The sequence below is a fragment of the Gadus chalcogrammus genome, chromosome 2, assembly GCF_026213295.1.
Source record: "Gadus chalcogrammus isolate NIFS_2021 chromosome 2, NIFS_Gcha_1.0, whole genome shotgun sequence".
NCBI classification, from domain to species: domain Eukaryota; kingdom Metazoa; phylum Chordata; class Actinopteri; order Gadiformes; family Gadidae; genus Gadus; species Gadus chalcogrammus.
Window position 1 is genome coordinate 21,362,363 of NC_079413.1, and position 15,177 is coordinate 21,377,539.

The 15,177-nt window shown below is 43.9% G+C and overlaps 4 protein-coding genes across 4 annotated transcripts; all 4 read left to right on the plus strand.

The window, feature by feature from the left end:
• Positions 1 to 1,071: 1,071 nt before the first annotated feature.
• LOC130399331 (histone H4) lies at positions 1,072 to 1,489 on the plus strand. Its single transcript, XM_056604980.1, has one exon. It carries the CDS (start codon positions 1,124 to 1,126, stop codon positions 1,433 to 1,435), a length of 312 nt encoding a protein of 103 aa, XP_056460955.1. The 5' UTR covers positions 1,072 to 1,123; the 3' UTR covers positions 1,436 to 1,489.
• Positions 1,490 to 8,464: 6,975 nt separating this feature from the next.
• On the plus strand, positions 8,465 to 9,194 carry LOC130398896 (histone H1-like). Its single transcript, XM_056604951.1, has one exon. It carries the CDS (start codon positions 8,533 to 8,535, stop codon positions 9,136 to 9,138), a length of 606 nt encoding a protein of 201 aa, XP_056460926.1. The 5' UTR covers positions 8,465 to 8,532; the 3' UTR covers positions 9,139 to 9,194.
• Positions 9,195 to 10,045: 851 nt separating this feature from the next.
• On the plus strand, positions 10,046 to 10,545 carry LOC130398976 (histone H3). The gene has a single exon (XM_056604957.1). The coding sequence runs from the start codon at positions 10,085 to 10,087 to the stop codon at positions 10,493 to 10,495; it is 411 nt and encodes a 136-aa protein (XP_056460932.1). The 5' UTR covers positions 10,046 to 10,084; the 3' UTR covers positions 10,496 to 10,545.
• Positions 10,546 to 12,644: 2,099 nt separating this feature from the next.
• Positions 12,645 to 13,091, plus strand: LOC130399121 (histone H2A). The gene has a single exon (XM_056604966.1). The coding sequence runs from the start codon at positions 12,696 to 12,698 to the stop codon at positions 13,077 to 13,079; it is 384 nt and encodes a 127-aa protein (XP_056460941.1). The 5' UTR covers positions 12,645 to 12,695; the 3' UTR covers positions 13,080 to 13,091.
• The last annotated feature ends 2,086 nt before the right edge of the window (positions 13,092 to 15,177 follow it).

Sequence of the window (15,177 nt, forward strand, 5' to 3'; positions counted from 1 at the left end):
AGCCACTCAAATCTACTAAGAGATATTCCGTCCAGAAAGTCAACTGAAATAATAGTCTCAAATGATTAGAAGGCGGATGCCCCATTCAGATCATCTTACATTTTTTACATTGACCGAACTGTTAATTGGCGTAGTTTCAGGAAAGGCGGGACATAATACATCAAAACAAGATAAAGGCAATCATCTGAAGCTTGAAGTGGTCAATAATTATGTTGATATGGTCCCTGAGGTTTGCTCAGAGTATCACGCATAAGAGAATTATTTTCTCAATATGTAAACCTTTATTTGTGCTAAACATGATGAATGGCATAACATTGAGTTGCTCCAATGAGCTTTCAACGTCTCACGTCTCCATTAAAAGGAAGATGTGCTAAAACGCCGGTTGTAAAAGGGTAATGTTTCATGGGGTAAAGCAATTTGCTAGGTATTTATTTGTTCTTTATTACATTGTAGGTTTAGCCTACTGCTGATTCATTTATGTTGATTATTTATTTTTATACAATGCGAGTAGCCTATAGCCAGGCCTATGCTCGATTCCTCCCCCCACTACGACGGCATTTAGTAGCCTAATTCCAACTATAAATTGTAAACGTTATTAGTATGATTTTGATAACATGGTTTCCTTTCTTCATGCACCCACTAGGATACATTGCTTGATTACCAAAAACATAAAGCTTAACAACTGAAACCGGTTTAGGTTATATAACTTTATTGTTTGTTTTCTTTGTAAAATGCCTGTTTGGAAAACAGGCATTTTACACCACGAATATGCCAAATGAATCTCATCACACTAATGAGGAAACCCTTATCTTATTCTTCATATAATTTAGATAAAGGCTTATTCACTAAACAGTTTTTTTACAAGCTGTTTTATCGATATGCTACGAAAGCCATCGCCCGCTCCAAGTTACATTAATTCGTGGGTTATGACTTTATTTTTAATCTAGTTGTGTAAAGGGAGGGTCCTGTGCTGAATAAAGGGCAATGGGAGTGGCCTGTAGAGAATGGGAGGGATCTGTAACAGTAGGCTGCCCTGAATCTCTCGAAGGTCCTCAGGAAGCCTTTATAAAGTCAGAGCGCTTGTTCAGTGGCACATTGAGTAGACTACCAAAGCTTCTCGAACATGTCTGGACGCGGGAAAGGAGGAAAGGGACTCGGAAAAGGAGGCGCCAAGCGTCACCGTAAAGTGCTGCGTGATAACATCCAGGGTATCACCAAGCCCGCCATCCGCCGTCTGGCTCGTCGTGGCGGTGTGAAGCGTATCTCCGGCCTCATCTACGAGGAGACCCGCGGTGTCCTCAAGGTGTTCCTTGAGAACGTGATCCGTGATGCCGTCACCTACACCGAGCACGCCAAGAGGAAGACCGTCACCGCCATGGATGTTGTCTATGCTCTGAAGAGGCAGGGACGTACCCTGTACGGCTTCGGCGGTTAAACCATTTTCGACCAACAATAAATCCAAAGGCTCTTTTAAGAGCCAACCAAATAATTCTAAGAGACTCTTCTTACCATGAGCTACGAATTGGTACGCACTGAATAATTGATATAGACCTTTGTATCATTTGGTGTTAATGCCAGAATATCTATAACTTGGAATGCCTGTTTTGAAAATAGTAAACTGACCTGAAGTCAGATGGCAGCTTATTTTAGAGTTTTCAACATTTAGCTTACTTTCCTCACATTTAGTAGCATGGGTCGACCCATGCTGCCGTGCCCGCGATTTCATTTCGCGCTGCGAGGCAGCCTGGAGTCCATGGATCAGATTTTCGCCTGAGATAGGGAACCAATCACGGAACGAGGAGGGACGGCAAGACGATGACGACATAATGCAACGCACCGAAGCTTGTAGTTTACGGATCCAAAATGGCAGCAGGCGCGTTTCCTCTGGTGTTCTTAATAGTTTAGAACGCACGTTTATTTAAAAAAAAATAGCAATTTTCGGCGTTAAACTCTTTCATTACCAAGAATGATGTCTTTGCCCTTCTACCAACAGGCTTTGATCGGCTAAGAGCTACGTACAGACTCATATGATAGACATCCGTAGCGCCCAATAAACGGCTCCGGCCGGGCAATAGTAAACCACGCCTCAAGTACGAGTAAATGCAGTGGCGTAAATATCGAGGGTGCAACCGGTGCAGCTGCCCGGGGCCCAGACGGCGTCAGGGGCTCATGGAGGAAGAAAAAAATATAGCGCAAATGTGTCGGGGGCACCCTCTGGTCGCACCCTTAATTAATTAACAAAATTATACGAACCCTCACTGCCAGTGCCGGAGTGGGACTCAGCCCTGGGGTTTCATGCCTCAGACCGGCCCACTTAAGATCACAACCTATCATATTAAAATAATGTAGTTATAACTTTACATGTTAAGCATACAATAGCGCACTGTTCTCTAAAGCCTTGTATTTCCGTGTATTTTTTCTAAAATAATTCCAATTCATTGGAAGTAATGGTTGCTTCACAATGGGGATTTATTTCAACATGAGTGCACATCACCACCATTATTCTTTGCAACACAACATCCTTTTCAACAAATTATAAAAGGAATAAATTAAATATGACACATTAAATTTGAAAAAATAAAAAGGCTTGCACTCTGTAATAACATCATCAGAACTTAGATTTCACAAATACAACAACAGCATGTCCTTTTCTGCAATATCAAATATCAAGCAAATTAGTGTTCAGATATCAAATCATTAAGGTCAGCTCTCGTTTACGGACATCTTTATGCACGGTGTTTCGTTTGTTTAAGCCTGCGCGCAACGTGATTCCGAGCCAGACGTTAGCGATTGGTTATGGCAGATCCAGAGTGGCACTGGGCAGATCCAATAGTTGTAAACTTCAACAGACACCCACCTTCAAGTGAGTTAACGTTTGTCAATTGAGTAGGTCCAGACTCTCTGTGCAAATTAAATGAAGTAAGAGTCTGGTAGGACCAGGCTAGGTCTACACAATACTCTTCATTATATTAATTCTAATAATACTCACTTAATGAGCAATCCTACCTGTATACTCTAGACCTGGGTCCCGTTTCCCGAAAGCATCTTTAGCCTAAGTGGATCGCAGAGTGGGTCGTACGAGCATCGTACAGTTTTCACACCGTTTCCCGAAAGCATCTTTGGTAACGAACGTCTTGAAAACGCTCGTAGCTAACGAGTGCTCCAGGGTACTCGTAGGACGCTTAGAGCCTCGTTAGCCTACTATAGCCTCAGTGGCGTAACCAGCGGACATTCCTAGTATTGGATGCGTTTTATTATAACACATTGGTAATGGTGTATCACGTGCGTCTGAGCCTAATGTGGGCCATTATGTTCTTAGTTTGAGAGAGACAGTCCAGGAAATGTTTGAGCAGGCAGGGCACTTAAAATGTGTGAGAGAAAGTGGGGGGGATTTGTGCAGGCTAGGCTACTCATAAAACGTAGCCTAAAATAATGTAAAAAAATAAATAATAATAATAATAATAAAATAATTAATTATAAAAAAATAAAAATAAATGCAAAGGAGCAGGCAAAAGGCTGGGATATGGTGGGGATTGGTCACGTTGACGGGAATGTTTAGTGACATGTGGGATTGTGGAGGGGGTTAAAAAAAAGTCTCAATCACTCTTCGACGTAGATGAAAACCAGCCGCGTAGTTATGAGGGAGGCCGTCCTCACACCGATCTTCCTCGTCGTCATCGTCCTCAATGTCCTCCGGTTCAACCAAAGCTACCCCAGCCTTAGCTACAATGTTGTGCAACATAGCTGTCACACACATCACAGCGCATGACTTGGCCGGCGAAAACTGGAGCCCTCCGCTGGACTTGTGAAGGCATCTAAAGCGCAACTTCCACCTCCCGATCGTGCGCTCAGGATTAGGACTGATATATATGTCGGCCTAGGCTTAATCAATTGTGTTTTAATATCTTTAGCATTCATATTATTGCAATCTATTCTTTTCGTAGGCTACTCAGCGGTTGGCCTTGATGGGGAGATATTTTAACCCTTTTTAACCCCATTTTCCTCCGACATTCCTGCATCTCCCCCTGCGTCCTAGCCCGTTTCAGCACCATGTCAGTAGACAGGTACAATCCTACGATCGTCGTGAGTGCAGCGAATGCGCGTCCACGTTAAGAGGAGTTTCGGGAAACGCTCCAAAGAAATTATCGATGGTTCGAAAGATCCATCGAGAGAATGATCTTGCGAGCGAAGATCCATCGATATCGGGAAACGGGGCCCTGTGGGCTCATGGCTGGTGCTTGGTGATGCATCTTGTATCTGAGGGGCTACGAGACAAAGTTTATGGCCAGTTATGTGGCGTCACATCATAATATTATTTATAATTATGTAACGTTAGGTTAGACGTATATGTTACAACGCCACGCAATTCATTGACTTGATAGGCTAATTAATTGACTTGAACGGTGCAGGTAAAGTTGCATTTTGTTCAAAATCTTGTCTTTCCCGTTTCATTGTTTTCATTGGTCGTTTTAGAACGCGAGCACGTTTGCTTAAAAAAGCTGCCGATTTTTGCACATTTGGCTTCATGTGTCTCCAGGGCTTTTCACTTTTTAATCCTCGCTTTTTCTGCGCCACCCTTTCTCTTTTTATTTTCCATTTTGCATTATTATTTTTCTTGCACTTCTGGGGTTGGAGCTAGGCTACAAACACCACTGAAAGTGTGCGGTGTGCACGGACGTTACGTCAGGCTGCGTCTGTGTCTGTTTCTTGTTGGTGGGCGTGCCCTTAACCTGCGTCCGCGTCCCAGTTTCATTCACGTTAACTGTCTAGGGAGAAAACAGCTGTCTTTAGTAAAGAGGTGTTTCTCGCTGTCACACGCTTCTCCCTAGCCCCGTAATAGCCGGCGTTTGTGGGGCGGGACATCGCCCCATGAGCCCGCTGCCCGAGGCCTTTGCTGGCCACTCGCCGCAGCCTGCGATGGAGGTGGGCGGGGCTGCTAAGCCGGGAGAGGCTGCCTTTGTAAAGGTAATAAAGGGCTGGCTCGATCAATAATACAAGGTTTATTGACGGCCCGCCTATATGTAGCGAGAGATGCGTGTGAAACAGTTACGGCCAAGCCGGTAGGCTCCGGCGTTAACTGGTGTGTGGGGAGAATCCGTCTTTAGTAAAGAGGTGTTTCTCGCTGTTACACGCTTCTCCCTCGTCGGCGCTTGCGGGGCGGGGCATCGCCCCATGAGCCCGCTGCCTTTGCTGGCCGCTTGCCGCGGCCTGCGATGGAGGCGGGCGGGGCTGGTTAGCCGGGCGATGAGGTTGCCTTTTAAAAAGCAATGAAGGGCTGGCTCGATCAATAATACGAGGTTTATTGACGGCCTGCCTATATGTAGCGGGAGATGCGTGTGAAACAGTTATGGCCGAGCCGATAGGCTCCGGCGTCAACTGGGGTGTGGGGAGAAAACAGCCGTCTTTAGTAAACAGGTGTTTCTCCCTCGCCCCGTAATTGCCTTCCCCGGCGCATGTGGGGCGGGACATAGCCCCATGAGCCTGCTGCCCGGGGCCTTCGCTGGACGCTCGCCATAGCCTGCGACGGAGGCAGGCGGGCCTGGTAAGCCTGGGGGCCAAGAGGAGGAGCTGCCGGCGGCGCCCCGACAGTGGCTGTCGGGGGCCTATGGCGGCGACGGTAGCCTGGAGTGGAGCGCTGCTGCCCGGGTGGTTTTCGTCACGTCGACTGCCTGTTCGGCCAGACGATGAGGGTCAGCCGCCATGTTATGTGACAGCAGGGCGATGTTATTCATAACAGCCTCTTGCTGCATCATACACTGATGCGCTCTGTCTGTAAGCTTAGCCGTCAGCTGGTCTTTGGGAGTGGGCCAGCGGTCGCTGAGCCCCAGCTTCACTCCAAAGACAGCGCACAGAGCGGGATCCAGCGGCGGTACCGCCCTGAAACCCCGGTCTGTCAGACCCTCCGTCTTCCTGACCTGGATAAATGTTTTCACCGGGGCCCCAAGCTTCCCGGGCTCCGCCGCAGCGGCGCAGCCCCATTGAAGTACGGGCTGATGGCGGGAAACATCGGCCAGATCGGGTCAAGACGGGCGGGGCGTGTCGCGGCCTCGAGCCCCCAGATGCCATGCAGCTTGTGCAGGCGTTGGGGGGCCGGAGGCATGGGCACGTACGTGATGTGATTGAGGCCCACGCTGTTGATGGGCGGGGATTACACATTTTTCAGTGCTACGGCGCACACCTAGGGATAACCAAATAGTGATACCCTTAAAAGGCGAAGCCTATACGACGTAGAACGTATTAGTTTACATTGTACCTACACTTGTAGTAGGCTATAATAACACTATCGGCGGTCGTGATTCATGAACAATTGTTAAATATTTTGTCAGTACCCACTCCCATCAGGGTGGATGTGTATAGGCCTATGTGATAATACATTTTTCATATTGGACGAAACAAAGATGAATATCAAAATGAGCGGATGTAGGTATCTACTTTAAATATCGTTTTTGGAATCTTCTGACCCTAAACTATGACTATATTTTCCCTTAAGATTTTAGAGAATACCAAAATCTTAAAAATAAACCCGAAAAAAACCCTGAAAGACGATGATTCAAATCATCAGTCGTACTTCAACTGTAGAAGTAACATAACTAAATCAATTTTCAACCGTTTATCTTCGTGCAAACCATTTAACAAATCTACACACTTGTATCTTCAATAATATCGAAACAGCATTTCGATATCATTTAAAATGTCTTCAGAATCACAGTTTTAGTTTCATACTGCTTCGTTTTCAGCTGTTTTCATTGAAGACGTCAGCCCATTCTGATACACCTACCTCTAGACATCGTAACTCATTCCTTTTTCAACCGTTTACCAACGTTCAAACCATTAAACAAATCTACACACTTGTATCTTCAATACTATCTAAACCGAATTTTGATAGCATTTATACTTTTTTCAGAATCACAGTTTTAGTTTCAAACCGGCGTCGTTTTCAGTTGCTTATAATAATTTAGGTCACCATAGCAACGCCGGTAAACAAACCCCGCCGAATAGTCGAATCTCTGGACTGAAAAGGCAGATCTGATTCGACTCAGAAAATTCAGAGTCGAGGACCCTGAATGATTCTGTAAACTGGCAGTTTACACAGATTAAGATGTTCAAATGTATTTAAAAAAGGTTAAGCTAAAACATGCTTAGATAAAGTTGTTAAATTGTGTTGTTTAAAAACCAAAAAGATGTTGTAATGTTTCAGAAATATGTTTTAAAAATTTGTTTCAAATGTTTCAAAAATATGTTACAAATGTTTTAAAATTATGATCGGAGATGTTTGAAATGTGTAAAATAATTAAAATAGCTTTCAAAACACAGGTAATTAGAAAAAAAAATTGGGGGGGGGGGCTCAGCAGAATTTTTTTCTCTGAGGGGGGCTCACTCTCTCACACTTTGAAAACCCCTGGTTTAGACTATTGTTTAGAGAATTTAGGCAACAATTCTAGGTTTTGTTTTGTCTCCACCATCCAGTATGTAAACATTTTAACATGTTCAAAACTCATATTATTAATATTGTGTCAGACTCCGATTATTAAACATTCCATTGTAATCATTGAGAATTGGCCTATTTTGGCATTATTCAAAAAAACTGATGAGAAGATAAAATACCAATGAAGGATAACCTATTCATTTGTTATAGTTCAGAACTGAATAAAGTAGTGTTTTAACCGTTTCAATACCCTTCATTTATTCTAATTAATAATTTAATGTTATATTCTATTTCACAATCTGAAAGTAGACATGGAAATTAATGTTATGCACTTGTATTGAACCATTTCCAACCGTATACATCTTGCTGTAAGACGCCTACATTATGTGTTCATCAACATAATCAACATCAACAGATACTATTTAACTACATACATCCTCTGATTCCATGTATTACAGATGATCAGTTACAATGGCGAAGAAAAAAAGAACAACCCACAATGTGTAACATTATATTAAATCAAACACATTTGATGAATAACATAAATGCTCTATGTAAAATCCATTAATCTAAATTATCTTGCTGATGCAGGCGAGCCTCTGAAAAACCCTTGTGTTAGTAGCCACAAAATACGTCGATTTTAACCTTAACTACAGACACCAAGGACATAATCCTCACATCCAACGGTTAGTGTGATTTGTCAGACAAATGAAAAGGCACGATTCCTATTATTAAAGTCTTCAGGTATAACTAAAAACAAATCTCAAACAAACGTAAGTGAGATCATAACCATGTTCAGTTGCATTGTTAGCGTTTTTATAAATATGCTCGACACTGATGGTGCATTGAACTCGGTACGGTACAAATGTTATATTTCTTATTGTAGTTGTTTGACTAGGCACGTCAAATATTGCCATTGTGTCTGAATTAAATCAGGATAAAATGATGGAGGAAACACAAACGAGGCGAACTTTCTTGCCAACAGAGAAACGCTTCACCAGTTGAGTCTCTACGGTTCTCACTCTGTGTATAAGGACAGCCCACTGGCGCCCTTGAGCCCATATCTTTCATTGTAGGCTACTCTTGTTTCAGAACAACTCGTGAAGATGGCTGAAGTTGCACCTGCTGCTCCCGCTGCTGCCGCCGCTGCTCCGGCTAAAGCAACAAAGAAGAAGACCGCGGTGAAGGCGAAGAATGCCGGACCAAGTGTCAGCGAATTGATTGTCAAAACCGTGTCTGCCTCCAAGGAGCGTAGCGGGGTTACTGTGCCATCGATGAAGAAAGCCCTGGCTGCCGATGGCTACAACGTTGAGAAAAACAACTCACGCGTCAACACCACCATCAAAGCTCTGGTTCTTAAGGGAACTTTGATTCAGGTGAAGGGCGCCGGAGCTTCTGGGTCTTTTAAGATCAACAAGGAGGTAAAGGCGAAGAAGCCAGAGGTCAAGAAGGCAGCTGCCCCTAAAGCCAAGAAGCCCGCAGTCAAGAAACCTGCCGCTGCCAAGAAGACTACCCCAAAGAAGGTCAAGAAAACTGCTGTCAAGAAAGCTACCCCGAAGAAGGTGAAGAAGCCCGTCGCGGCCAAGAAGGTGACGCCCAAGAAAGTTGTCAAGAGTCCCAAGAAAGCGGCTAAGCCCGTTGCTAAGAAGACCCCGGCGAAGAAGGCAACCAAGCCCAAAACAGTCAAGAAGGCAGCCCCAAAGAAGAAGTAAATTCTCTCATCAAGCTTCCTTGATCTCTGCACCCCACAAAGGCTCTTTTAAGAGCCAAACACATAGCTTAACGAGACCATGTTCCTCATTTGTGTGTCATAATAGGGATAACATTTTCATAACGGCATAAACGGTATGCTGTTTTGCCAGTAAACTCATACATTATATCTGTATATTCTGCTGTAATATAAAATGAGATCTATAACACATTTTTAAGTTTGAGATCTAGGGTAGGCCTACGTGGGCTTTATATTTAAGGTTCAGTCAGCTGCAAGCCCGTTTCCTCATGGATTCTGGTTTGACAATAAACGTAGGCTACAAAAAATATCCAAGGCCATGAACGGTTGCAAAAAACCCGGGGAATGTCGCCACATGCAAACATTTCCATCTGAAAGCAGATTTAGATGTGTTGTTTGGTTTTTTAAGTGGTTATGTTATTAATTGGGCTGATTTAGAAATATTTTTTTTCTTTCTATACAAACTCAAAAGATAGATGGACAAAATATACAGATGAATAGAAAGTTGATGAATTCACAATATTAATAATAATGTAAAATGTATTTTACAAATACATTTGTAAAATGAGCTTTGCAATTTGCAAGGCTCATTGTATATAAACTAGGTCTCCAGTTAGTGTTTTAATTTTTTTTTATATATAACAGCACATGGTTACCATGTAGACTATTTTTTTAAATAATTTAAATATGAAGTATTGGGAATAGAATGCTGTTGGAGATGTAAATATGCATAGTTTAGGGACACACACATTGAGCAGACGGCGCTAAATGAAATGGGCGGGATCCAATGCGCGGGCGGGACTCTGGAGCATTTTCTCTTGCAGCCGGTTCAAAATGACCAATCAGCGTATGGCAAATCTCCGCGACCGGATATATAAACTCGGTTCAACCCGTTGCATTTACGCTCACATTGAATACCCACCGCAGAAATGGCGAGAACCAAGCAAACAGCACGTAAGTCTACCGGTGGAAAAGCACCAAGGAAGCAGCTCGCAACTAAAGCTGCACGTAAGAGTGCCCCGGCCACCGGTGGCGTGAAGAAGCCCCATCGTTACAGGCCCGGTACAGTCGCGCTGAGAGAGATTCGTCGTTATCAGAAATCCACCGAGCTGCTGATCCGCAAGCTGCCCTTCCAGCGCCTGGTGAGGGAGATCGCCCAGGACTTCAAGACCGATCTCCGCTTCCAGAGCTCCGCTGTTATGGCTCTTCAGGAGGCAAGTGAGGCTTATTTGGTTGGTCTTTTCGAGGATACCAACTTGTGCGCCATCCACGCAAAGAGGGTGACCATCATGCCCAAAGACATCCAGCTAGCCCGCCGTATCCGTGGTGAACGCGCTTAAATCGCACTGCTGTGCCTACTCCCCAAACGGCTCTTTTAAGAGCCACCTACAAATCTTAAGAACATTCCTTGTACACGTCAAAGCTAATATAGCCGACGACATGCTGAATTGTTTTCGTAGGACTGGCTTACATTCGAGCACCTCAAACTTGATGCACAAAGGAAATGGCAGAGCAATAACGGGCTTTCTGCCGTTCCTTGTCGGACAAGACAATAATATTAGAACAGCCAGGTCATGAACAGTTAAGGTGAATAAGGATATGAACAGTTGTTCTCAACATAAGTTTATAAATGTAAAACTCCTAAAGTTAGTCCAAATATAAACTCCTTAGTATCAGTGTATTATGTTAAAGTAGAGTAGAGAGTATAATGGAATGCTACAAATGTATCATTTGTGAATAAGAAAGTAAATTCGATCATTAAAGTAATCACACACATTAGTATTAAAAGTTTATGTGTAGCAAATAGCTCCTAATGGTTTATGCTCAATAGACACCCAACGCAGTAGATAGGCCCTACTTTCTGTTGCCTGTTAATGGCGTCATGCTTCTGCTATTAGCTGATAACAATGATACCCCCCGCCGCCACCACCACCATCGAAAAAATTGTTCACCACCAATCCCATAAAGGTAGCAAACCGTAACCCTATCTGCAAAGTTGAAGATATATTTGGTATCTGTATAGGGGTGCATTCGTTGGGTTAGAGTATAAAGAATATAGTGCTCAGCACACATTGCTGTTTGTTTAGGATGAGAATGAAGGAGGTCTGGTTGCCATTCCAACGTACGCTGTAGTCAATCAGAGAAGATGTAAATTTCCCATGAGCACTGTGCAAATCCTAAGCACAGGAGGACAGGAGTAGCTGTTGCTTATCTAGATCAGGCGGGATAATGGTTTTGTTGTGTGACGCTGGAACAAGTTACAAGTTGGAAATGCAGCTTGCTGTAACGAGGGGTTTGATAGCGTAGTGAAACCCTTTGTAAGCCAATCTACAGATGCTTTCAGTATCTGGTCGGGCCCTGGGCCTTCTGTCTTGCTTACATTTCATTTCTTAAAGGTGGTCCTCAATAGTGATGGGACTTTCGCGACCGACTCAGTTCCAATTAACGAATCTTTAACGAGGAACCAAACGTATTCTTCTCTCTCATTCGTCTCATTCTTTCTCAGACTCGACCCCCCCCAGACCCACTAGTCGCTGACTGGCTGACTCGTTCACTGACTGAGAGTTGTTACGTATTTTAAGAATCTTTATTAAAATCTGTTATTTTCACCGGATGCTTTCGCAACTTCAACGGGTTCAATAAAGTAGCCTATAGCGTGTGCAACATCATTTCATTAACAAAAATGAAACATACAAGTAGGCCTTTATGCCACATATTTTACAACAGCTATTCCAGCCAGAATATTAATCCCACAGGAATAGTAGTGAACGGGTTAATTTAATATGCTTATTAAGCGGCATCCACACAGAGCATTACCATTAAGCCTACTGCCCAAATTCCAGCAATATATTTGTGTTTAAATCATTAAAAAAAAAAGCATTATGAACTAAAGTACCACAAAAACATTATCGCTCCTGCACAGTGCGAAGAAAAACTCACCCATCACCCATGGCCTGATGTTTAAAAGTTGCCTTGGTGAAGCTGTTAAGACTGCTAAATCCGGCGCTGTTCCATGTCCCTTCACTGATGCTGAACAGCAAAGACGGCGAGTAGAACAGATTGTTCTGAACGGTGCTAGCCGTTAGCCAGTCATAGCGGCTGTAGTTGCACTCTGTAAAGCACCGCACAAAACCTTTATCGATCATCCAACATATGTATTAAATTACACTTGTAACTAAGAGAACACACATGTGAGTTGTTTCACATGTTGAAATTATTTGTATGCGTAACGTCATCTTTGAAAAAGACGTTTAAAGTGTTTCAATCGACCCGGCTCTCCCTATTCCTTTTTTTATCAGCTTGGTTCAGGCGTTGGTTTTCGCTACTGATATAAATTATTTTAATCTGTTACTTTTAATTTAGGACCTTTTCTTTCTGTCAACACTGCCACATTAAGGGCGTGTCACATATTTTAGTTTTACCGTGATTGGTCTATTTTACGGAAGTTTGAGCTGGCCAATGAGCAAAGACCTTGGTCTCTATATATTCCAGTCGGACCCTGATGTGAGCACTTTGGATCAATTGAACTACTTATTCAACATGTCTGGAAGAGGAAAGACCGGAGGTAAAGCAAGGGCGAAGGCCAAGACCAGGTCATCCCGTGCCGGGCTCCAGTTCCCCGTTGGCCGTGTGCACAGACTTCTTCGCAAAGGCAACTATGCTCATCGTGTCGGAGCCGGAGCTCCAGTCTACCTGGCTGCCGTGCTTGAGTATCTGACCGCTGAGATCCTGGAGTTGGCCGGCAATGCTGCCCGCGACAACAAGAAGACCCGCATCATCCCCCGCCATCTGCAGCTGGCTGTGCGTAATGATGAGGAGCTCAACAAACTCCTCGGTGGAGTGACCATCGCTCAGGGCGGTGTGCTGCCTAACATCCAGGCCGTCCTTCTGCCCAAGAAAACTGAGAAGCCCGCCAAGAAGTAAATCAGAAACCCAGCAACCCAATGGCTCTTTTAAGAGCCAACCACATATTCTCTTAAGAGCTAATCACTCAGTGGTATTAAGGTAGTCCCACAGCAGTTAAACTAAAATCAAGTGGACATTGAAATATAAGCCCCGTTTTGCAACAAAGTTTCAGGGATACTAATCCAGTAAGGAATTAATATCTGAGTCGCTAGTAGGCCTATTTCTGTCGATGGCCATAAGGCTAATCGGCATTCAATCAAACCATGTGAAATGCTAATTTCAGAGATTTGGGTTACACACCAATTGGAGTGACCAATGTCCATCAGGCCGCCCTGTATACTAAACGTTGGCTCCTTCACTTTTAATAACTGACTAATTTAGATACCTATAGTAATAGAGTTCATGCATATCATTTAATTGTAGATAGAACTTTACACAAACAGAAACATGATCATGTTGAAAGGATATTTTCCCCAACAATCTACATTATTTTAATTCTGAAATGCGTTCTTAAGAGTCACTGGGAGTGGCCTGTTCTGGATTCCACGCCTTCACCTCTCTCGGGTCCTCAGTAAGCCTTTAAATTTGGCTGGGTGCACTAACTACCTCATTGTACTGTTAAACTAACAGCTGAACTTGTCTGGACGCGGAAAGGGAGGAAGGCCCCCTCCTCTAGGCCCTCTCCCTAGCCCCTCCTCTAGGGCCTGTTAGCCCCTCCTCTGGGCCCTCTCCCTAGCCCCTTCTCTAGGCCTGTTAGCCCCTCCTCTAGGGCCTTTTCTCCCTAGCCCCTTCTCTAGGCCCTGTTAGCCCCTCCTCCAGGCCCTGTTAGCCCCTCCTCTAGGCCCTGTTAGCCCCTTCTCTAGGCCATAGCCCCTCCTCTAAGCCTCTCCCTGGTGCCTCCTCACCAGCGCAATCTGTGAGTTATGCTAATAGATTTTTTCCAGTCATCTATTGTTGGAGACTTTGTGCTTAAACACAACGACGTGAATGAAGTGTAGCGTTTCCACAGAAACAAGCGGTCTGCTGTAAATACAAAACAAACGACGCATGCTAGCCTTCTTTACAATGTGCTCTGGACTCTTAGCTCTGAGCTAAACGTGAAAAAGTTAAAGGTTATTCTAAAAACATAAACTCTAGAATGTGCCTTAGACATGCTTCAGCTTTTGCTTTTAAAACGTGTACTTTTCAATTAGAATGATATGTGTTGAACCGGCTGTAACTGGTGAGGCACATTGTTTGTTTCATTGCACCAGTAAGAAATCTGAGAACTTTCTCAAATCTTTTGTTCTGGTTTATCTTCTGTTGAGCCGAAAATCCCAAAGCACACGGCCATGTTGGGAAGGTCCCAAAATGTTTTTTTCAGTTTTGGACTGAATGTAAGAAGCCTGTGGACAATTCTAATTATGGTATCTCAAACACAAAGAAAGCCGCCGATAAGACGGCAGTAAAGGGCGGCAAGAAGCGCAGAAAGACCATCAGGAGGGCTATGCCATCTACATAACATTTACATTTACATTGAGGGCATTTAGCAGACGCTTTTAACCCAAGCGACTTCAATAAGTACAAAAAACGATGACTTTCACAGAAGCAACAACACAACCTGAGTGGGTTTGCAGAGAACTCCTGATCAGGCTTCAAGTTATATACCTTAATTGTGTGGCTTCCCCCTACATGCAGTACAACGCTCTTTACTACGGGCAACCCGGCTGGCAGTGTCTGACTAACCAGAGTATTGACCAGTTAACTCTGTCCTCTAAGTTAGTGTAAAAGTACAATGAGACAGGGAAACCTGTCTCATTCCGTCACAAAGGGAGACCGCAGGGGGGGGGTTACCATTTGACAGGGAAATGGTGTGAATGAGTGATACGTGTGAATGCCCCTCAGGATGTAGGCATTTGTTGACCTGTCCTTCAAAGATAATATATTAATAATACAGTGTTTAATGTTTAGCTTGAATTGTAGCAATGCTTACCTTATATACTTATATACTCTATACTTAACCTATTTACCTAAGTGAACTGACTGAATTCATTGACTACAGAGGGATAACTGCTACAGTGGCCATCGTCACCCTTGGGCCAGCTCTGATCTAGACATGAGGTAAGGGGCTCATGGC

Bases quoted from the DNA above. Each gene is read 5' to 3' on its own strand.
- LOC130398896 (XM_056604951.1), top strand. From the start codon at position 8,533: ATGGCTGAAGTTGCACCTGCTGCTCCCGCTGCTGCCGCCGCTGCTCCG.
- LOC130399121 (XM_056604966.1), top strand. From the start codon at position 12,696: ATGTCTGGAAGAGGAAAGACCGGAGGTAAAGCAAGGGCGAAGGCCAAG.
- LOC130399331 (XM_056604980.1), top strand. From the start codon at position 1,124: ATGTCTGGACGCGGGAAAGGAGGAAAGGGACTCGGAAAAGGAGGCGCC.
- LOC130398976 (XM_056604957.1), top strand. From the start codon at position 10,085: ATGGCGAGAACCAAGCAAACAGCACGTAAGTCTACCGGTGGAAAAGCA.